Source organism: Panthera pardus, unplaced genomic scaffold (assembly GCF_024362965.1).
Source record: "Panthera pardus isolate Hobbes unplaced genomic scaffold, ASM2436296v1 HiC_scaffold_26, whole genome shotgun sequence".
NCBI lineage: Eukaryota > Metazoa > Chordata > Mammalia > Carnivora > Felidae > Panthera > Panthera pardus.
In genome coordinates this window covers 25,780,995-25,804,958 of record NW_026526832.1, presented here as the reverse complement: position 1 = coordinate 25,804,958, position 23,964 = coordinate 25,780,995, and the positions used below count along the sequence as shown (strand labels likewise).

Here is a 23,964-nt window from a genome sequence, read left to right as displayed (position 1 = left end):
TTAGCCCTTCATTTGCCCAAAAGTGTTTTTCTGTTATAACTTCAGTAAGTGTAGTTTACAAGAGGACCATGAAACCCAAAAATGCTGAAAACTTGCTTTTAAAAGCGGGACAGAAACTGAATATATTCAAAAAAAAAAAAACAAAAACATTGAATTGTACACTTTAAGGGGGTGATTTGTATGCTATGTGAGTTATGTCTCAATAAAGCTTTTTTTTTAATAGTACAGGAAGAAAAAAATGAGTACAAGTCAACATTCATGACACAACACTTGATGTAATTGTTGTAAATGTAATTATGTGATTTCAAATTCCTATTACTTATACAAACTTGTCTTCATTGCTCAATTAATATATTTTTCTACCTGTGAAAACTATTTGGGTATCTTGGGCTAAAATGGAATTCATAATTTTTCCAGTTAAACTTAATGGAATGGATTTTTTTTTTAATAATAGCTTTTCAACTAGAAACATTTTCAGGGACAAATAAACACTGTTAAGCAAGAAAGAGGCTTAATTAATTACTTGAAACTGAGTTAAAATTTTAAGGGGGATTAGACTTGGTACTGAGATGAAGATCAGTGTAAATGCCAAATTGGTTTGCCCTGAAGGCAGGTTGACATCTATCACACCCACTGAGAAGAGACTTAAGACCTGGACGGTGACAGGGGGCCAAGATTTAGGTTGAGAGTGGGGGAAGGGTAGAGAGGCCAGTGAAAGAAGGAAACACCAGAGAAGAGCCAAGAGAGGGCAAAGAGATAATGATTAAAAGCTGACCTGGAAATTTAGTTTGCTGTTCCACGAGCAGACTGTAGTTTGTTGTCGGAGAGTTAAGTCCTCAGGCTTCATTCAGTTCTAGATTTCAGCAAAAATAAATAGTTCCCGGCTTTCAACTGGTGGAAGAGTTATTTTCTAAGCTCAAAAGTAACTTACGTCCATTTATTCTATCTTACCGTACTTTGTAACAAATCACAATTTTCTGCCTTGTTTTTGCAGAGAGAAAAACTGGAAAATGACATCGTTTGGGTACTTTTCTAGTAGAAATACTAAAATACGAGAAATCTGAGTAATAGCACACAAAAAAGAATATCTTTAAGGCACATAGCAAAGGTATTATTTTGTCAATTAGAAATTTACAATCTGGATGCATAATGCCTGAAGTTTTGAAGTGATAAAAATACATTATTCTTCAGTTATTTCCAGTATCAAGAGAAAAAGCCGTGCCTGGGTTCTAATTAGCAAGTGCTGATTCAGACCTTCAGTGACTTTCTTTTCTTCCGATAAAGGATGAAGAAATGTTGAATCTAAAAAACCAAATAAATTCTTTTACGGAGTTGGGCGGGGTGGGGTGGGGGGATTGGTTTTTGTTTTTCATATTACTTCTGACCCCAGTCAACAGTAGGGAAAAGAGAATAGAAGCCAAGAGAAAACAAAGTTACTGGAGCGTTATATAAATATTTGATATTCTGGATAGAAGGGCTTGAAGTTCTCCCAAGGCCTACGGACTTTGCTTTTTAAATAAAAGTTTTAAGAGAGATTTTTTTTTTCACATTTTAATGCAACTTTACAAATTGTTTTAAAGACATTTCCAACAAATGGAAAGAGAAGCCACGCTGGAAAATGTGAAGAATTCCAGAGATACGGATACTTTCAGTTTCCTTTCAAACTTCTTTGCAAAAATACTCATTCACCTGCAGCCCAAATTCTCCATGTATTTTGCCAGATATTGTTTATGAACTACAAGCTGGGCAATTACTTCTGCTTCACGAGACCTCTTGAACTCGAAACAACCCTTAAGGCCTATCCGGTGCTTGCCTCTGGGCCGGCCGGAGAACTAACAGCACATCTTCCTCGAAAGCCACCGGGCAACTGCCCTGGCCTTTCTCCTCCCAAGGGTCACTGCCACCCCAAAACGGTTTTTCCCACGGCAACAGTAAAACGGTGCGGGCGATCCCAAGATGGAGGATATGTATCTTTGAAAGTCAAACCTCAACAATAAAAACAAACAAAAAACGTAGAGGAGATACGGCATTGTCTTGTCTCCCCCTTCTTGCCCATTCTAGACAGCTTTATCAGCCTGTTTATTGACAGCACCCAAATAAATCAGATTTTTTTTAAGCCTTATGTTCATGAAGTGCTTTTCTCAGTTCCTCACCTCTCTATCCACCCCCTTCCAATTCCTAATTCATTACACAGAGTCTGAAGAGTACTTGGCTTGTAGTGAGTAGTCAATAAATGTTGATGACGATAACTCCTGTCATTATCCAGAGACAGAAGACTTACGTATTTAAATATCAACCTATCTTATCAATGATTTCTGGAGAAAATCTAGACTGGTTTCAAATCGTTCGCATGTAGAACATGTGTTTGTTTTTAAGCCCCAATGTGGCATCTCTTTAGCTTAGCTGTATAAAAAAGCTTTGCTCGCCAGGTGAATGCCACGGGGAGAAAATGGCAGGGAACTATTCTAGATTAGAAGAACTCAAAGAGATACAACAACAAAAGGCAATGTAACTTTATTCATTCCAGGTCCAGAAATAAAAAGCTACGTGAGACACGGTGGAAGCAATCAGGGAAATTCGAACATGGGCTGGGTATGGACGATATTATAGAATGATTAATTTTATGAGGTACTATAATGGTATTGCAGCTGCAGTGGAGGATGTCTCGATTCTTAGAAGCTGCAGACTGAAACATTTAGGGGTAAAGTATTGGGATATCTGCAACTTCTTTTCAAATGGTCCAGCAAAATTTATATATTTAAATACAGAGAGAAAGCAAATGTGGTCCAATGGTAACAACTAGCGAATCCCAGTGAAGAGTTTATAGATGTTCGTTGTATTGTACTTCAACTTTTCTGTAGATGCCAAATTTTTTAAATACAAAGTTGGGAATAGAAAACAACAAAAAATATAGTTTTACTGAAGAAAATGCCACACTCTTCTTTAAATATTTTACTGTAATAACACACTATACCTTGGTATTATTTATTTACACTTTATAAAAAGCAACTTATTCAACATAGTTACTCAATCTGAAATTAACTACTTTAAATACATCACTTAACTTTCAGTGCTAATAATGAATCTCTACCTTAAATATAAATCGAAATAGCTCAACACCTAATTTGACATTACAAGCAACGAGATGCCAGGTATAAGGATCATGAGTTAATATTTCAATTATGCTAAAACTTTCAATAATTTTTTTCATTAATTCTTCTTTGTTTTTCTTCTTTGTCTAGAATAGTCTGTTTTAAGCTCAAAGTAGCATCTTGGAATCCAGGATTTAAGTCTAATACCTTCTTGAAATCTTCCAAAGCATCATCAAAGTATCCTGTACCAGAACGCAAAAAATGAAAAAGAGTAATAAAACTGAGTATTTCTATACATTATTCATAGCAGAGTTCAGATAACACACACTTTGGCTTTTATATTTACGACCTTTCAACCACTCCTAGTAAAGGATTGTTTTTCTCTTAGTAATGACATACATATGTGTATATCAAAGTAATTTTGCATGCCCTTACGCCATCATTAAAATTAAAATTTTAAATTCAATTTAAATTAACACTTAAAATTAGCTCTGGGTTTATTTATTTATAGCATAAATCATCATAAAATCTCAACAAAATCCTAACACCAATTTTACACAATGACAGTAAAATTAAAAACAGGAAATTCGTATTCTTTTTAACACTTTAAAAGAGAAACAGTACCTACAGTCCCATTAATGCAAGGATCTAAAACCCTTTCACTTTATATTGTCTCAGGTGCCTTTAAAGACTTTAACTCAGAGGCTCAGTCGATTGAGTGTCACCTCAGGTCATGATCTCGCAGTTCACCAGTTTGAGCCCCACATCGGGCTCTGCTGTCCGTGGCGCACAGCCTGCTTTGGATCCTCTGTCCCCTCCTCTCTGCCCCTGCGTCACTTGCTCTCTCTCTCTCTCTCTCAAAAATAAATAAACATTAAAAAAAAATAGATTTTAACTCAGACAAGTTTCCCAGGTGGCCGTCAGCACTGCCCTCAAGTAGCAGTTGGGAAGGCACAGGCGCCCAGTGACAGGCTCACCCTCACCCGGCGCTAGGTCCAAACCCCACCACAGGGCTCCACTGCGGTCTGTAAAGCCCACCAAAAGCCCAGAATAAATGCTTTCTTTGTTCCAGGCTCTAAGCCTCAACTTTAACATAAATTGGAGACTTGGTGATTACTACATTAGTTTCACAGCATCTGAGAGCTCTGAATTCACAGAATATAGTCAAAGACAAAAGGGGGAAAAAATTCTTACCCAGCCTATACAATATCAACCCTCTGTTGTAATACGGAACTTCAAACGTGGGCTGGACTCGTATGGCAGATGTGTAGTCATCCATGGCTTCATAAAAATCAACCCTCAAGTACTTGATTTGCCCCCTGTTGTTATACGCAGTAGCCAAATCCTCGGGGCTGCATTTGCTTTAAACAAAAAGTTCGCATTAAAAACGTGTGTTAGCAAACGCCTCCCGCTTCCACTTTCACTGTCTTTTGGGTATTGTCAAACTTCATCGCCTATAACATGCAGTATCTACACTGGAACACCACGCTGAAGAAAGGAAATGCGAAGAAATAAAGCAGCGGAATCAGTTTTTGTTTAATCCCGTTATCTACGTTGTAGGGAGGTAGCGCTACCTGGTCAGTCTGAAAAAACACGTTAATTTCATAGTATGTTCAGAGACCCTGTTCATTGACTACTTGTTTTGCAGAATGTAATATTAAAATCGTTGTTCATTTTCTCAGCACATACCAGCAGGGCAAAGACGACATGCTGAGCAAGGAGGAAAAGCCAGCCTAAAGTTCCAGTCTGCAACAGACATATGGCAGATTGAATCATCAGTGTTACTCTCAAATTTTTAAGTGATCCCCCCAAAAATGAGATTTCTAATCATTTTTCACCAATAAAGAAATACAAGTTGACCCTGACTGGAAATTCAGTATGCTGTCCCCCAGGGAGGGCTTCTCAGGACAAAGCTGCCTTCCCTCCCATCTTAGGTGGGATCGCCCCCAAGGCCACACGGGCCTTCTGCTAGGAGGGCATCAGCCCCCAGGGCTCTGGGGGTCCTGTGTGCAGAATCGGCTCTGCTTCTGAAGCCTCCAGAGGCTGCCCAAGGGGCTCTGAGTGAGCAGACTTTCTTTAAGGGCTTAGCCGAGGCAGCCAGACCAGCCACCAACTCAGCGGGTCACCCCACCCCTGCCAGAGGAGTCACTTGCACAGAGAACATTAATGGACGCTGCTCCGTGTCCAAGACAATTCTGTTTTCCTTTCTTTTTTTCCAAGGGAATTCTCAAATTTGAGCCAAATAGAAAAGGCACAGGCTACACTCAGCTCTCTTTCTTTGTGATGCCCCACGGTGCAAAGTACAGTCCTCAGAAAACACTGTGACTGCAGTCAGTGATATTAAAAGTGACATTCTCTTGGGGCGCCTGGGTGGCGCAGTCGGTTAAGCGTCCGACTTCAGCCAGGTCACGATCTCACGGTCCGTGAGTTCGAGCCCCGCGTCAGGCTCTGGGCTGATGGCTCAGAGCCTGGAGCCTGTTTCCGATTCTGTGTCTCCCTCTCTCTCTGCCCCTCCCCCGTTCATGCTCTGTCTCTCTCTGTCCCACAAATAAATTTAAAAAAACGTTGAAAAAAAAAAAATTAAAAAGTGACATTCTCTTAATATCGAGATCCTTGAGATCCGACAGGCACTGCAACCACGGCTTCCACCAGAGGTCCTCACGGGGGTCTCCTTCAAAGTCTAAGTTCACTAACTATGGACAGAAACACTGCAACATGAGAAAACTTCTGTTTCCGTGAACTATGACAGAGACTGAGTGCGAGAATACTCTGGATGCCACCAGCACCATCGCTGAAACCTGGGGAACAGGAGGGCACGCTCCCTACAACTATCTCTGTTACGATACTCAGTGACCTGCCGTCCAGTAAAGGGTTTCTTTTTAAAAATGCAGCCTCAGGACTCCAGGAAGGTTTTAGTCATTCCATTTTTAAGCTTTAAAACTTTGTTACAAATTTCTTATATTCAGAGGTCCGTAAAATGTTTAGTTCAGAATTAGATCTCATTACAACAAATTCTAAAAATGTACTTTTCATGTGGAAATCGCTTCATATTTTAAACACACGGGCTAACAGTTGAAGCCGAAATTTATTTTCACAATATTGAGATTTTAGTAATGATAGTATTTATCATACTAGAATTTAATTACCTAACACAAATGTGGATTTTTTGCATTTGCACACTTTAGCAAAAAATAAAAAAAATAATAATAATACATTTGGAAGTTAGGTTTATGGCTAACACTGCACTTTGGGATATGAAAACAAAATGTTGTAAACCATTCAGAGTGATAGGAATGCAAAAATTGCAAATACTTTTGCAAAATGGTTCAGTGACCTACTATTTTAAAAAATAAATTGAAGCTAAAAGATATATTTGATGGAAAAAATCTGAAATGACAGAATTCATTGTAAATTCATGAGATCCTAGAAGATTTTCAGAACTGTAAGGAAGTAAGCTTCATTCAGGCACACTGACCACCTTCTACCAAATGTTGGCAGATGTTCTGTCCTGCCTTCGTTAAGACGCAGATACTACATTTGCTACAAACATAGTCAGTGCTTTCAGGCTGGATGTGCAAAGGAGACTAGATGGCCCAATATTTATGTTGCTGATGAATACTTTTTGAAACCTACTAGGTAAGTCTATTCTTTGAGCTTGAAACAATGATAGAAAACTACATTTTCTATGTTTACTAATCTTTTTTTTTTTTTTTTCCTTGGCTGGAGGGGTCGGGGGAGCTCAGGGAATGGTGCTACTGTCTTCCTGCCTGTTCAGAAATTTCTATTAACTATTACCTTGGTGTGTTATCAAAACAAGAAAGCAAATTTATTTTTTCTGGTTTCATTCCATATGAGTTTAACAACCTGGAGAAGAATCATAAGGCTCATTCAAAAAACAAACTGGCATCCTGTCAAGAAAAACCAAATCCCTGAAGGGAGAGAAGAGTGATGGTGCAGAAGACACAAAACTGGCAAAAAGCTGTTCATTCCACCCGTCTCTGTTCTTTCTTTTCTCATCCTCGTCCACCCCACTCCATCAATAAGAACACAGACAAAATTTGGAATAACAACAAAAGCTACACATCCAGGTATAAACCCAAAGTACTTCGGGCAAGCAGGTATTAGCAGGTGAGGATGCTAACATCACAAAAAGAAAAACATTATATGCTTTCTGACAGAAGTCCACACCACCACCTGTGACATAGTCTTGCCATAATACAGGATCTGAATTGGATCGAGCCTCGGGATTTAAATGCCAACTCACAAACAGTGCGGGAGACATCAGGGAGATGAATTCAGTAAACACTCAAAACACACGATGGCTTCCTCGACAGACTTTGAGGGAAAAAAAGAAGGGGAGCCTTATAGATTGAGACCTGGTGCATCCTGACTTGAACCAAATGCTATAAAAAACAAACCAAGAAATCAAACAAACAAACAACAACAGACGTTATTAATCAGGACACAACACTAATTGTGTATTTCACATTAAGGAATTTTGTGACAATAATGATATTATGGTTGTTTAAGAATCCTTAATATTTAGAAATGCATTTTGAAATATCGATGGATGAATGATGTGTGGGTGAAATAATATTTAGGCCGAGTGATCTCCAACCCCCCCCCCCCCCCCCCCCACGCAACACACACACACACGTGAAAAAGGAAACACCCTCGCTGGGAGGTGGCGGTTGGAGTCGCAGTCCCACGTACTCGCGTGGCACTACCCAGTCGTGTCCAATCGCCATCACAGGGTCTCCGATATCCGCCTGTTAAAATGACAGGCGGAAAAGCGTAGCTGCCGCTCTGGGTCAGAGTGAGTAACACAGAACTCCCAGGGGCGGGGGGAGAAGGCAGCGGGTGCCCCGGGTGTCCCAGAAGAACGCGCCCCTTGCTGCCCTTCTGAAAAGGCAAGCATCCGCCCCCAGCATCCTCGGTACCCCAAACTCAGGCGGCTGAGCGCCGGGCTTTGACGACCCCTGCTTCGCACCTCCCCGAGGTGCAGCTACCCAACCTCTCGCGATAGTTACCTCCCGGGCGCAGCTCCCTCGGAGCCTGCACAGGCGCACTGGCGAATGTAAGCGGAGTATAGCGTCTCGGCTTCCGCGTATTCGCCCTTGTTGAAGTGAGCTTGGGCGAGTGCCAGCGATGCTTGGCTTGGTTGCCCTTGCTGCCCATCCATAGCGGTCTGAGGCCTAGCTTTTCGTGTAGAAAAGGAGTTGACTTCTGAACGGTTAGAGGCAGCACCACGGGGCCACTTCCGCACTCCCGGAATTTGACAGCAAAACCTCGGTGCTCGCAAAGGGGGAAGTTTGTGCCTTTCGAGGACCCATCATCTCGCGAGATCGATGACCCGGTGCTGGCGGGGAGCTCAGTCGTACCGGTAAAGTTTGGACCGATTACGGTGAAGTGCGGTTCTGCTGTTACTGCTGGTCCTGCCTGCCTTTTTTTCTAGAAAGCAGTAGACAGATGGTTCCAAACTGGTTTCCAAATCCGTGGACTTATGTTGCGAGGAGCTTGTCCTTTGTTACAGCGAGTTATGGGGGGAGAGAGCCTCACTGTGCCGGAAGCAGAAGAAACCTTGGTTTGCTTTACGAATGGCTAACTGGCCAGCAGATTTATTGTAGCACGCCTTTGGGGTTCCAGCGACCACTCTTAGCCAAACACCCGGTAGAGGATGATCTGAATAGGCTGCGGCCATTCGGAGACACTGTCGAGAAGGTGTCCGGATTCAAACTACCATTTATTAGCTCCAAGATCCTAGATTGCAAACTTCTCATATCTGTGGAATAGTGTAAGAATTCATTAAGTAATATGTTGTGCTAAAAATTTGGTCTGTTATGTTAGTTTACATTCTCTGGCTGTTAATGCCAAAGGGAGACCCAGATTGTAATTGATTAAGTACAGTAGATGTTTAGTTCAAGTAAGAATTATGTAAAGTGAACACTCCAGAGAGGAGACTAAGAAAACAGTTCCATTTATAATGGCATCAAAAATGGATAAAATATTTAGGAATTAACCAAGAAGTTAAAGACTTGTCCAATGTAAACTATAAAACACTGCTGAAAGAAATTTCACATAAATAAATGGAAGGACATCCCATGTTCAAGTTAAAAGGACCTACAGATACAATGGAATGCATTTCAAAATGCCGATGATACTTTTGTAGAAATAGAAAAAATCCATCCTAAGATTAATAACGGGATTTCAAGGGATCCCAAATAGCCAAAAACAATCTTGAAAATAACAAAGTCGGAGTACTCACTTCCTGTTTTCAAAATTCAACTACAAAGTTATAGTAATCAAAACACTGTGGTATTAGCATAAAGACAGCCTTTTCAATAAATGTTGCTGAAAAAACTGGATATCCACATGCAAAAGAATGAAGTTGGACTGAAACACCATATAAAAAAATTAACTCCAAATGGATTAAAAACCTAAACGTAAGAGCTAAAATATAAAATGTTTAGAAGAAAATATAAAGCAAAAGCTTTGTGACATTGGATTTGGCATCTTCTTGGATGTGACCCCAAAGACAAAACATAAATTGGACTTCATGAAAATTTAAAACTTTTGTGCATTAAAAGACTATACAGAGTAAAAAGACAACCCAGAGAATGGGAGAAAATATCCGCAAATCGTGTTCTGTGAGAGATGCTGGGCTGATGTGTCCATCTACTGATAGGACACACAAGATTCTGAGTTGGTGTCTCTGTCACACTTGAGAAGCTCTGGTCTACATGACACTGGAGGGCCTGCCCTGTAATTTCATTGCTGGCGCTAGGCTCAGTTGCTGTCCCTCTCTGACGCTCAAGTGCGTCTTCCACAGAGTCCACCTGCATGCGGTGCTTTGCCTGTGGGGTGGCATCAACGAGCCTCCTCACCCAGAAATACAACTGCAACACGATAATCTGCTGAATGTGTTATGTTCCCCTGCCGCTTCATACTGTCAACTGTTGAAAAAAGTATGGCCACACCAACAACCCAAGCCCTGAGAAGAAAAGTCAAATAAGGTCCCTCAATGAGCTCCTCCTTCCCCTACAGGGCAGCCTCTTGCCTGACCCTATGATCCTGGGGCCTCAGTAAAGCTTCACTTTTACTGACTGGAGCAGTTAAAAATATATATACATACACACAAATACATATGTATACATGCATACACACATACACATACATATTTCCCCCCCAAAATATATAGAGAACTTAGGAAACTCAACTCTTCCCAAACGAGTGTACTATTTTGCATTTGCACCAGCAATATATAGGGGTTTCAGTTGTTCCATATCCTGACCAATACTTGGCAGTTTTAATTTTGGCTATTATGGTATCTGTGAGAGGTATCTCATTTTTCCTCTAAATTTTACTTACTAGAAATATAAGCTATGCCAAATAATTAGTAGTTAAATAAAATATTAACTCCAAGCCTCTTAATGTCTACTTTTTCTCTTAATTTTAGAGAAATTTCTTAAGAACAAGTAGTTCTTATGAAGAGAACTTACAATACAGTGATTTCTTCAGTTTCACCCGTTTTTTCTTCAAATTCTACTAAAATATAAATTAATGTCTCTAATTTTAAAAAGGTTATTAAGACCATTTTCATTTCCCATCTCTCATAAATACCCTTTATGTATTTTTGTAGTTTTCTACCAGGGATATATGTTACTTTTCTAAAAATATGTTTATTTAAAAAAAAAGCATTAATTTATTTTTAAAAATGAATTAATCCTAAGAATAGACAGTAGGGGGCAACATAATATTGTCATTTTCATTTTAGAAACTCAGTAGCAATATCTTAGAGCTATAAATTATCAAATAAGTACTTCTGATTTTCTCTTAAAAATCTGGTAAAAATTTCCCCCATTTCTAAATGAGAACTCTATATGACCTCTAGAGTAATTCACTGCAACCTCCAATCATCGGACATTTGCCTAGTACCTGTCAAAGTTGTTTTTTCTGTTTGGTAGTAAAAATGATATTCTACATCTATTGTACCTCCTGTCCCTTTCTCCTCTTATCCACTCTGGAGCCCAACACCCTCCTAAACAACCCCCACTGAAAAATTTAAATCAAAACAAAACAAATACCACGTTACCCTTGTTATACATAGAGGAAACTAGGAATAAATACAAGCCAATATTTAGTCTTTCCTTTTTTTTTTTTTTTTAATGCCATGTAAAACCTAAAATCTCAGCTCTTGGAATACAAAAGATCATTTCCAAGTGTATTTAGCAAAAAAACAAAAACAAAAACCAACGTGTGTAATAAAATTAGCATTTGTGGCATGATAGCAGGTCAACAATCTTTGTTGCTTGTTAAGCACACTGCTTATCACCATAAATTTTATCAGTTGGTCCCATCATCTCAATACTTTGGCCTACCAAAGTATTTTCAAACTTTGAAATGTAATACAATTATACTTTGAAACCTCACATAATTCAGGCCAAGTTTTATGATAAAGAACAACTCAGCATTAATTAAATGGAGTCAGTACATGCTTATTACAGGAAGAGAAACATAACTGCTTCATTATACTGTTTTCATTATATGCTTCATTCTGTCCAACTTCTCTCCAAGTACTTGTTACATATAGACAATTTTGCTTCTCTTTGCTCCTTTCATCAGGGGAGAGTTTTTTGGTGTTGTTATTCTGAAATTTCCTTCATGCTGAATAAACCAAATTAAGTCCGTTCATACTGTGGGTCTTTAGTCTCTAGTACTATTTTATGCAAAACAAAGGTCCTTAAGACATTATGGAAGATCACTAAAACTTTCCGAGATATAAATCCCAAACAGGCATAAGATTTTACAATAGTAGAAAAGATATGTCTCTCTCTCTATATATATGTATGTTTACACAGGTATGTATATATGTATGTATACACATGTAGACATATGTGATAACTAGGTCTACAAGGTATAATGGTTGTTTTCAGACATTGTGGTAACTAACCTAAGTATTATAGCTGCAATAGTAGCGTGGCATATTTCTCTTTATTTATTGCCTCTACTAAACAGCCAAACTTGAGCAAATAACTGTGATGAAACAGTGCTAGAGTCTGGCCTGCAGCCACAAAATGAAAGGACATAAATTCATGAGAAAGAAGTGGAGAACACTTCTAGCTATATAAAACAGGTAAGCAATTACCCATTGTAATGCTTGCAATTTTTTCTTTTTAAATTAATGATAAAACAGACACATTATTAAGAAAGGATCATTCCCCACAGCCCCAGAGCTGTTTAAATGAAGGGCCCTGCTTGGAGACAATGTTTCAAATAAAACTATAACTATAAAATGGATGTTTTTGTATAAATTTATATCATTATAAATACAGCCAATTTTTCTCCACAATATAAAGAGTAATGCCAAATGCCATCTTTCAGATGAGGCTAAAAGGGTAGATAAAAAAGGAAAAGCTATATAAAAAAATAAGGCTATTAGAAACAATTCAAATTATAAAAAATATCTTTAAGTGTCTTCTCATTTCTGAAAATAAAATACAGAAGACATTCAATACTTATTTAATTAAATACAGCTAGCAATAGAGCTAATTTTAGTATCACAATCGTTTAACATTCTTCTAATACAAGTTATGTCAACTCCCTAAATTCAACTTTGCCCCACTCCCATGCTTCCCCCACCTGCCCCCTGCCAAGGTTTCTTAATGAATTAGTAACCTTGAAACTGTGAGAAAAATTTCTTATTTGGAATTTTTTCATAGTATTATGTAACCATAACTTATAGACAGAGAGATAGATATAGGCAGGTAGGAAATAAGGCTGATTTCCATACATTTTATATGAAAATCAGCATCATTATTTCATAGTTGTATTTTTACACAAAATTGTATGTATACATAATACATATATGTATATATAATATAGATGTTATATACACATAATTTGTAACTTTGTGTAAATATACAACTATGAAATAATGGTGCTGATTTTTATATAAAATGTATGAAAGTCAACTTTATTGTATATCCAGTTACAGCTATGTATACATGCTACATGTATGTTACAGTTAGATACAATCTGTCATTTCTTCATCCCACTGAACTATGGCATAAGGGACAGAAGTTGTAGTTACTGATTTCCTGAGCCAGAACACAGTGCTTGCACACACTGCACACCCAGAACTGATATTCTGTGATTGGGCTTCCCGTGGCAACACATGTTGGCAATTTCCCTTCCCCTCTGTAAAAACAAGAGGAAAAACAATGAATTATACTTTAAAACTTCTAATTACTTAAACTACTTATCACAATTAAAAAATTAAGGAATGAAAAACATCTCAAGGCAACTTTCGATTAAAAACTTTTCTTACAATAAGAAAATAAAGCATTAATATACTCACAAGACTAAATAAAATAGGTTGTAATATTAAGGTAAATTACTTCAAAATTTAGTGCTTAAATTATTATATCACACTACTACACTTATAGAAATCTCAGCTTCTAATAGGGTGTATAACATATACTAATGACAATTAGCCTACCCTTCAAGAAGGCTGTCCAATTCAGATTTTCTATTATCTTTTGGAGTATGTTTGGTGAAGATTTCCAAAGCGAGATCTTCATATTGCTGTTTCTGCTCTGAACTGAGGGTCTCTAAAGATTCAAGTTTAATAAAAGCTTTTGAACAAGTACCAAAAGCTCTACCGGCACACGCACAGAGTGCTAGCAGAGAGTAGATCTCGACGGCAGGGATGATGTCTTCATAGTCTCTCAGGTGAAGAGCTAGAGAAAAGAGGACAACTTAGATTTTGAAAAGAAATCATTAGTATGATCGTGCATGGAAAAGAGTCTATGTTAAGCTGCTTTAGTTTAACCTACATGAACTCTTACAAACTTAAAATAACAGTGGGAGATCGAAGCACTGGTAGAAGGAAGCAGGTTACATGAGTTCCCAGTTCTGTAACGCTAGCTAACAGCTCAGGTCCTACAAAACAACCACCATCAAATGATGTGCAAGCTCTGCCATTCAGAAACACACACAAAGACAAAATAAAAATAAAAATTGGTATCAAAACCCACATCTTTTGTTTCATGTTAATATATTAAAAATTTCTGTGGCATTCCAGAAAAAAGTAAATTAATATTATACTGTTAGTCATAATACTCAAAATAACATCAGGTTTCTTTTTGATAAAAAAGCAAAGCAGTACAAAATCGTGTTTTTTCTTTGCATCTCTTTGAAGAGATTTTTTTGTCTTACTGAATGAAACAGAACTTTGAGAAAAGAGAAGTGACAATGTGCCTCTTAAGTTGTCAGTTCAGACATTTCGTTTGATAGCTGCCATATCTTATTTTTACTTTTTCTATACTAGAGATATAATCTTTATTTTTTTTTAAATTTTTTTTTTTAACATTTATTTTATTTTTGAGACAGAGAGACAGAGCATGAACGGGGGAGGGGCAGAGAGAGAGGGAGACACAGAATCGGAAACAGCCTCCGGGCTCTGAGCCATCAGCCCAGAGCCCGACGCGGGGCTCAAACTCACGGACCGCAAGATCATGACCTGAGCCGAAGTCGGCCGCTTAACCGACTGAGCCACCCAGGCACCCCTATAATCTTTCTTTAAAATGTACTGTAGAATTAATAGATTGTATATTGGATTTCTTCACCCAGTAGATGAAAACTCTCAAGTTAAAATTCTAATTTATCTTTCAAGTTTAGAAACTGTGTATAAGTTATATGAAATAGAACTATCTTAAACCTAACTGCATAATTTATACCACATATTAATCAGTTAAAATTAAATAAAGGTCAGTTGTAAACACGTAAAAATAAAAATAATTCTTATGTATAATAACCAATTAGAAAAAAAACTGTTACAGTCCCCTTGCTAATACAAGGGATAACATGGATCTATGTTTACCAACATGGAAACATGACTGCAATATACAACGGAGGGCATAAAGCAAGCAAGCCCCTGAACAACATATATTGTATGATACTAGCTTAAGGAAAACTGTCCACAATTTTATAGGCATGGAGAAATGTCTAAAATGAAGTTCGCCCAAATGTTAGTAATCATTACTTCTGAGTTATAAGATTATTTTACAAGTTATTAGATTATTTTATTTTTTTCTGTTTTGACTGTAATCATTACAGAAGTGACATTATATTTTTTACAATGTCATTTTAACAAAAAAACAAGTTAAATACTATAGAAATCTATTAATATGGAAATATTTTACAACACATTATGTTTTTTAAAAAGGACATATGTTATACTCCTGATATTATAAAAAACACAAACTTTTACATATATTCAAAACTTTAACTTTTAATGAAAAGAATAGTGAATGCTATAGACATTCTTTTTGCTTATCTCAAACCTCTGACTTTAATGTGAACCGTATGTATTTAAAAAAATCAAAAGAACTTCAAAACAAAGGAGAATGTGCAAAATAGACTATAGACAGCAAATCTCAAACACGAAAATAAACCCATGGATAAAAGTGTTACTGAAGTTAATATATGGGCAATCTGAAGGAGCTGGCTCTTCACATTCAATTTAAACACACTGTACCCGTTGGGTCAAAGGCCCACCTGTCTTCAATGCAGTGTCAACATATCCCTCATAGAGCTGCCTCTGGGCAAGTGTGAAGAAGTGGTAAGCCTCAGCCCCTCTCCAAGCATTATCTGTGAAACGACTAGTTGTAGACAGAACTTCCTCTTCCAGCAAACCAGCCAAAGCAGATGTGGCCTATGAGTCAAGCAGAGCCACGTTTTCTGTCAGTGCAACCATGAGTCACCCTAACGAAGACAACTTCTGAGACGGTTTATACATTAAACTAAGGAAAGTAGATTTGATCATTACAAAACTGTCATTACAGACTTCATTTCTCCATTAGAATTCGTATTTTGTTAAGCTGCTGTAATCAAAAATTTCTTTCCGCTTTATTAAACTATAATTGACCAATAAAACTGTAAATTATTTCAAGTGCACCTTGATGTGATCTGACAAACATACATGCTGTGAAACAATTCTCCCCATGGTGTGGTCAAATTTTTTAATAGAACTCATTATAAACTTTAAGTTAGTAAGAGATTCATTTACACATAAAGTAATATACATATTCTAGCAAGGTTTTTAAAACTCACTGGTTAGAAAGGGTTTACCAAGTAAAAAAAATTAAAGCAAAGTCTACAAATTAGTCTTGCAGGAAAAGTTTCCAATATTCTTCAGCAGAAATTTCTAAATTTGAGTACTAATTCCAAGTCAGTGACTCCTTTTCCTCATATCATTTAAGAAAATAAATGCAGACAAGCAAATTAAATGGCCTGTCCCTAAAGAGAAGTTTGATAGTCTTTTTTCCTTAAACACCTGAGATGACTTCATGTTCTGTAATGTTCTACCTTACCTCTGAGCTCTTTCCTTTCACTTTTCCTCTTTGGGCATTTCTCACTTGCTCATGGTACTGCTCAATAAGCAAAGCGGACAGTACATACAGCTTCTTGACACGTAAAGGTTTGGTTCTTTTCTTTGCCTCTTCATCTGCAATCTTTAAACATTTAAAGAACTTGGGGAAGATATTTCTTAATCTTTATTTGTACACATACAATCATCTCTAAAATTTGATTCTTTAATAAAAAGAAAAAAACCAGTAGGATGGAACATAAATACCACCCATTTATGATAAATCTTTTTAAGCCCATTTCCTTTTCCTTAGCTTATAAGTACTCAGTTCTTTCCTTGGCATTAGCCCTTGGAGTTACAACTCATAACAAATGCTCTTAAATAAGTAAGTCAAAATGAAGAAAGTTTTCGTGGAAGAGGTAGCATTTTCCATAAGGAGATTTTAAAAAACAGTGTTCCAAGTATACTGAGATAAGAGGACTTTAACATGGTACAGACTTCAGAAAGAAGGATTTATCTAAATGATTGAGGGGAATATTCCCTTTTTTATTAAATCAACGGGAAAAAAATAGAACAGAATATAAAATGTATATACATTAATACTGTATTAGTCCTTTTCCTTCCAAATGCATATTATGAAACAGTAATGTATTTAAAATGTGTACATTTATTTTTTTTAAGTTTTTTTATTCATTTTGAGAGAGAAGGAGAGAGAACTCGCGTGCACACATGCATATGTGAGGGAGGGGCAGAGAGAGAGAGCTAGGGAGACAGAATCCTAAGCAGGCTTTGCTCTGTCAGCGCAAGAGCTCCACGTGGGGCCTGAACTCACGAAACACAAGATCATGACCTGAACCAAAACCAAGAGTCAGACACTTAACTAAGCCACCCAGATGCCCCTTAAAATGTATACATTTAAAAGGACAAAATTCTATTATCAACAGGATTTAATTCCCATTATTAAGGGAATTTGTATTTTATGGTCCCTGAAAATTCTATAACTCTTTGTTAACTTCAGTATTAAGTAAATATTCAATTGTTTAGGGATCAGTAAGGTGCTAACACTAATGAATAGCTTTTTTAGTAAAAGGTAATAATACTAAGATAATGCATAGTTATAGCAGTAATAAAACAAGAGGGCTTTTGCTATAGCAAGTACTTGTTCTCCAAGAAAATGGAAAATGTGTTCTTCAGTACATAAGAAAACATTGGTAACTAGAACATAGCAAATACTCACCAAGATTATTGTATTACCTTAAACATCAGTTTAGCAGCATCATAAAAGTAATTGGCTTTCCGATAGAGTTCTATGGCATCAAGAGTTTTATTCTTTTCCAATAAATGAGATGCATACCTCGCTAACAGGGATCCAATTTCTTTCATACTGTGATTTTTAGCCAACTCAACAGCTTTGTTCCACTGAGGGGGAAAAATATGCCATTCAGCTACTGAAGCATTTATAGTCATACATGTCATAAAATTCACACAATAAAGATTTAAGTTTATAGTAATAAATAACACTATATTAAAATTAAAAACCAGTATATATATATTTTAATACAGTAACTTTAATTAAGAGTCTCATGTTCTACCAACTGAGCCTGCCAGGCAGTTTACAGTAACTTTAATTAAAATCAGAGCAATTATAAGTTCTATAAGTCAAACATGTCAAAATGATTAAATGGCCCAAGACTGTGATTTGCTTAAGAAGGACATCAGAAAAGGAAAGCTTCAAAGTTTATAATTACAATATTATAATTCAATTTTGCACCAGCTAGAAGTGAGGAAAAGCTATACTTGCTTATAGTAGAACAAAATATGCCATTTCGGTTAAGAAAATGTCCTATCAGATTTAACATTTAAAAGTTATTTTTAAAAAGCAAATGGAGCTTTATAAAATACTTCAAGAAAACACTTAAAGGAATATACTGATATTCAACAATTTCCACAATTCTGCACTTTAATTTTAGTTAAATTCCAGCTCCCAAGAATATCAAATATATGTTTTCTCTAAAGAGACAGGAAAATAGATTGCCAAAATAAATACTGATAAGGTAACTCAATTCCTTCCTCTTGCAATGACCATTAACTAGTCCTTCTTTGGAAACAAAACCCTAATAAAATGCAGAAAATTATGAAATTACTTCCAGACAACAAGTTGCCTGACTAAAAAGCACAGGGTTTGTCCCCATATTGACTTAGTTACGAGTGGGTCACCCTTAACGGTAGCACTTCAAGAGGTAAATGCAAATTCCAGTATTTTCTAGGTCCTCAACAAAGTAAGAAAGCATCTAGCTCCTTTCACAAAATCCACCTCAACCCTACAGTGGCAACAGTCTAAAAGGATGACTAGGGACCTTAATTTTCAGTTCCTTACTTGGTTGAGATGTACACAGGTATCTACTGCTGCCTTTGGCTGATTACATTTCAAAAATGCGGTCACTGCTTGTTCACACATTCCAACCCTCACAAACATTTGTGCTATTTCCTGTGAGGACAGAACAATATTATCAGATCTCACAGACCAAGGAAATCACTTATAGTTTAATTTACAAAACTCCATAGGGACATACGAATATTAAATTTACTGGTGGTTACAGTAATTTTTCGTTGCAACATACACAGGGGCAGAGGCTACAAACCAGAAAGGAGGCTAAGGCATCACTGTCTACGAAACCGGGGCTTCACTGGCTCCGGCTGCAGATCTACTTTTTAACCAGGTCCGGAACATCCTGCACACTGCTCCTCTAGTAGCTAGGGCACAGAAACGTCAAGGTGGGAAACAAACCCCATACTAGTGTGTGAAAAAAACATTTAAGGCAACTGATGGTATAACAATGGTAATGTTAGAGGCTTAAGGAAAATCTCACACTCACAGAGCTCTCTAATACCTCTCTGAAGAAATGCCCCAGATAGGCCATTCATTAATTCAGGAAGCCAGATCCCAAACAGAGCTCCCTCCAAGGGTGGTGGGAAGGAAGGAGAACCACAACACAAACCCACCATACCCATCTGGCTCACTCTCCATTTTCAGAAAATCAATTTTTTTTTCCTTCTGGATATCTAATTGGCAAGAGTTTTCCTCTCCCTACCCTTACTTCTTCTTTTTTTTTTTTTAATTTTTTAAACATTTATTTATTTTTTGAGAGAGAGAGAAAGACAGAGCACAAGCAGGGGAGGGGTAGAGAGAGAGGGAGACATAGAATCGGAAGCAGGCTCCAGGCTCTGAGCTATCAGCACAGAGCCTGTGATCAGGTCATAATCTCACAGTTTGTGGGTTCAAGCCCCATGTCGGGCTCTGTGCTGACAGCTCAGAGCCTGAAGCCTGCTTCTGATTCTGTGTCTCCCCCTCTGTTTCTGCCCCTCCTCTGTTTGTGCTGTCTCTCTCTCTCTCTCTCAAAATAAATAAACATTAAAAAAAATAATAAAATATTTTGGGAAAATCATAAAAGTATGTTTTAGATCCAACCATCTTTTTAAAAGTAATGTTTAGGGGCACCTAGATGGCTCAGTGAGTGTCTAACTTTGGCTCAGGTTATGATCTCATAGTTCATGGGTTTGAGCCCAATATCAGGCTCTCTGCTCTCAGCACAGAGCCTGCTTTGGATCCTCTGTACCCCCCTCCTCTCTGCCCCTCCCCATTCACATTCTCTCTCTCTCTCTCTCTAAAATAAAACTAAGCATTTAATTAATTAATTAAAGTAATGTTTATATTTTTCTGGTTACAAAGTAATAGACTGTAATGGTAAATAAAAATTAGAAAGCACAAAAAATGTAAAGTTACTTACAATCTTACTACCCATAGGAAATCTCTCTCAATAGTCTGATGTCATTTCCTAACATCTGTGTCTTAGGAATCTATATGTATGTGTGAGTTGGTGTATGTATTGTGTTCATACTATATATAGTTCCGTTCTCTGTATTTTTCAATTAAACATTATGTAAATTTTACCGTATTATTAAAAACTCCTTCAAAAACTTGATTTAAAATTTGCAATACTAAAAAAAACATTTGCACTACTAAAAATTTTTAAGCATTTTAATTATTTAATTATTACTATAGCTATAATAACTTAATATTTACTCAGTAATAATACTATTCTGGATATCCTACAGCAATACTCTTTTCTGCATCATCAGACACACCGAACAGATGACATTAATGCAGGATACACTGTCCCGATATCCAAGGTTGTAACTAATTTCAGTTTCTTTCCTACTCAAGAAAACACAGGACTGAGAATAAAGTACATGAAAATGCCATTATAACAGGGATAATGGCTCTAATTCACAAGAGACAAAACTGAATTATCAGAATTCTATCATCTACTAATTAACAAACAAAAATTTTGTGGTAGAACTCACAACCGATAACATGTCCCGACCCTGCAGTTGAGAGATGCTAACTCTACAGGTACTATACAGCTCAATGACTTACATTTTACATAAAACAAATAAAATATAAACCCATTAACGTCATTCAAGAATTAAGAGGCTTAAAAAGGACATTCAAAACAAATTTCCAGAGAACTCTGTTTTTTCTTTTTTAACACTAAATACTTTGTTAACATAACCTAATAAAAGTCAAGCTATCTTTTTAAACCTTTATTACAGCAAATTTCAAACATACATACACACACACTAATCCCCAGACCCAGCTCAGATAATTTTGAAGCAAACCTCTGACAAGAGATTTTAACTGTAAATATTTCATGTGTCAGCTAACTTTTAAAAGCAATTTTATAAAACTGACAATACTATAGGAGATTGTGAACATGTTAAAGTAGTGGGAATATGACTAATTTTCCCTCTATTTTCAAGCAGTCTGTAATATTGATATATTGTTTTAACAATTAAAAGTATCATTCCACATTTAAGAAACTATGAGATTATAGATTTTAAATTTTCTTTCTGACAGAAGATATTTCCTGACTATAACACAAAACCTAATAAAAATAACCTAACAAATCTAAAAACTAAAATTTTTAATACCCACTGGAAGCAACTTGTGGTTTTCTGGAAGTGAACTGGCAAGATTCTCCAATCCCTCATAATCTTCCAACATATAATAGCATTCAGCTAAGCGTTCCTGGTTCCGGCCTTGTACATAATATTGTACAGCATTCAACCTATGGGGGAAAAAAAAAGAACAATTTCTAAAACTAATGTGAATCTCCTGATAAATAAACACTCTCATTAAAAATGCTCATTAGAATTACTAGTATTACTCTAGTTACCATCTTCAGTTACAGCATGTCTTTGAAGTGTATAAACTGGGGGGATAAAATCTAAAGACTCTGAAGCACATTTTAGTTGCAACATTCTTTGGCTATTAAGAAAAATTGTTGTAACTGGATATACAGTTGTGCTTCCAAATACGGACATAAATAAGTGTATTGATCAAATGAAAACCTAAGAATAAAAGCCAATGACTTCTGAAAATAATCTACAAGAAAACATAAAATACTTTTCCTTTTTTCAGAAATAAATCATATGTCTTTGAAATGCACACTGTGGTCTTAAACAGTAGAAACCTGCCTGAAACTAAGCACACGTTTGTGAGTTTGGAAACTCTGAAGTTTTATAACACTTATCAAGGATCTCTTGCTCCCCATTGTGAATTTAAATCTGCTTGAATTTAAGAATCCAGGGGGACGGCCTTCAATGTCCCCAGCTTTGTGCCAATGGGAAGTACTCAGGCAGCATATCAAGTGCTACATGAACAGATGAAGAGGTTCACATAGGTCGCCTACCACTTTTGCCGATCAGCAAAGTAGTCTCCGATGGCATTGTGGGCTTGTTCAAGGAGACTGTCATCTGCATCACCAGATCCAGTTTTCAAGAGCTGGAGTACTCTAAACCAATCTCCCAATTTCAGCCGGAGGCCAATAGCAAGATCTCTGTAAACAACAGCATACATTCATTCACCTGACAAATACTTGTGAAGTGCCTACCCCATGCTAGGGTCAATTCCGGGGTACTGAGAATACCCAGCAGTGAACAGACGGACAAGTTACCTCCCCAAACATTTTAGAAATTTGACCAGGAAAGAGGCAATGGGGAGAACTTGAAATCAGGAAAAGGAAATAACTTCCTGCCTTTTATTTTCCTAGCCTTCCAATTTTCCTAGCAAAATAATGATTTAAATAATAATAACTTCTTTTCATCAATTATTGAGACATGATCAGGCTTATTTAAAAATCATACATATACTGGGGCACCTGGGTGGCTCAGTCGGTTAGGCGCCCGACTTCAGCTCAGGTCACGATCTTGTGGTCGCGAGTTCGAGCCCCATGTCAGGCTCTGTGCTGACCGCTCAGAGCCTGGAGCCTGTTTCAGATTCTGTGTCTCCCTCTCTCTGGCCCTCCCCCCGTTCATGCTCTGTTTCTCTCTGTCTGAAAAATAAATAAACATTAAAAAAAAAAAAACCCATACATATAAACACATATTTGGTTTTATCTTTCTTTTCAGGGCTTAAGCAGTATTAGGGATCTCCTTGAAGTACAAATAATATTAACAAAATTTAGACATAATGTTTATAGCTGAAATACATACATTATTTTATGCAAATCTAAAATGAACATAAAGAATAAAACTCAATCCTATATACTGTTCATTTTTATTTCATGGTCCTTGACGACAAAAAATTAAATAAAGGTCTAAATCAAAAAAGAAAACCCAAACGTTGAACTGCATAATAAATGATAAAAGCCCCCAGTCTCTGCAGTCTTATGTTTTTTTTTTCTACCAAATAGAAAACCTCACATGGCCAGCCATTAATATATGTAAAAAAAAAAAAAAAAGAAAGAAAAAAAGAAAAAGGAAACTGCCTCCAAACTTCAATACATAAATTAATGTAAGGGCCACGTGGAATATCCAGGTTGTAACTAAACTGAGATTATTTTCTGAAAGAAGTGGTATGACACATTTAGTCTACTGTACATTCCTCATTTGTACAGAAGAAAAGCATGAATGCCAGAAGTACTCCAGAATGCCTGTACCTTCATTACTCACCTTCTGTCCATATCAAGATACATTCTTTCTGCCTCTTCAAACCTGCTGAAGTAGGCAGCAACTTCAGCCTGCTTCATGGACTCACTCTGTAGATTGCCCAGGCGCTTCACGAACTTAATGCCTTGGTAATCTTTACAGCGCACAAACGCTTGCTCTGCCGTGTGCAGATCGAGTTTCTGAAGAGCTGCTTCAGCCAGTAGGCGCCTTTATTAAAACAAGAAACAGAAAAGCTTATTGCCATTACTGATAAACAAGTCTTGAACCCGAATTTAATTATTATACCTGTTGTTTCTAGTTAAACATGGTGGGAAGTGATTACTTTAACATATTTATGTATTTTTTACTTAATATTATGCTTATTTTGAGTACTTCCAAATCTGAATTTAATTTCTGTATTTTAAAAAGAAGAGCAAAGGGGCGCGCCTGGGTGGCTCAGTTACTTAAGCATCACTTCGGCTCAGGTCATGATCTCACGGTTCATGGATTCCA

At 37.0% G+C, this 23,964-nt stretch overlaps 2 protein-coding genes and 2 long non-coding RNA genes across 7 annotated transcripts in view; 2 read left to right on the top strand and 2 right to left on the bottom strand.

The window, feature by feature from the left end:
* The first annotated feature begins 406 nt into the window (after nt 1–406).
* On the top strand, nt 407–2,114 carry LOC109268065 (uncharacterized). The gene is made up of 2 exons (XR_008418094.1): nt 407–922; nt 1,722–2,114. It is a non-coding gene; the product is annotated as an uncharacterized LOC109268065 (long non-coding RNA).
* An 859-nt stretch (nt 2,115–2,973) lies between these two features.
* TTC32 (tetratricopeptide repeat domain 32) lies at nt 2,974–8,587 on the bottom strand. The gene is made up of 3 exons (XM_019451173.2): nt 8,123–8,587; nt 4,287–4,453; nt 2,974–3,334 (listed from the first exon to the last, which is right to left on the bottom strand). The coding sequence occupies exons 1-3, from the start codon at nt 8,272–8,274 to the stop codon at nt 3,195–3,197; spliced, it is 459 nt and encodes a 152-aa protein (XP_019306718.2). The 5' UTR covers nt 8,275–8,587; the 3' UTR covers nt 2,974–3,194.
* LOC109268072 (uncharacterized) lies at nt 4,444–4,951 on the top strand. Its single transcript, XR_002080452.2, has 2 exons — nt 4,444–4,669; nt 4,775–4,951. It is a non-coding gene; the product is annotated as an uncharacterized LOC109268072 (long non-coding RNA).
* A 3,800-nt stretch (nt 8,588–12,387) lies between the features above and the next one.
* Nucleotides 12,388–23,964, bottom strand: part of WDR35 (WD repeat domain 35) — a 58,294-nt gene continuing 46,717 nt past the window's right edge. For 3 of the 4 annotated variants that reach the window (XM_019451130.2, XM_019451140.2, XM_019451151.2), the window contains 9 exons: nt 23,476–23,679; nt 22,215–22,361; nt 21,458–21,590; nt 18,839–18,949; nt 17,716–17,880; nt 16,466–16,606; nt 15,651–15,807; nt 13,591–13,831; nt 12,388–13,289 (listed from right to left, as the gene is read on the bottom strand). In XM_019451130.2, coding sequence (XP_019306675.1) covers nt 13,139–13,289; nt 13,591–13,831; nt 15,651–15,807; nt 16,466–16,606; nt 17,716–17,880; nt 18,839–18,949; nt 21,458–21,590; nt 22,215–22,361; nt 23,476–23,679 — 1,450 coding nt within the window. In that variant the 3' untranslated portion in view covers nt 12,388–13,138. Of the gene's footprint in view, nt 13,290–13,590; nt 13,832–15,650; nt 15,808–16,465; nt 16,607–17,715; nt 17,881–18,838; nt 18,950–21,457; nt 21,591–22,214; nt 22,362–23,475; nt 23,680–23,964 lie in introns of those variants that run through there. The other variant, XM_019451161.2, reaches the window with a different exon arrangement.

Coding starts and splice junctions, on each gene's coding strand:
- TTC32 (XM_019451173.2), bottom strand. CDS start 8,274: ATGGATGGGCAGCAAGGGCAACCAAGCCAAGCATCGCTGGCACTCGCC. Junction 4,454..8,122: donor GAGGGAGCTGCGCCCGGGAG/GTAACTATCGCG, acceptor TTTTGTTTAAAG/CAAATGCAGCCCCGAGGATT. Junction 3,335..4,286: donor GTTGATATTGTATAGGCTGG/GTAAGAATTTTT, acceptor GTTCTGGTACAG/GATACTTTGATGATGCTTTG.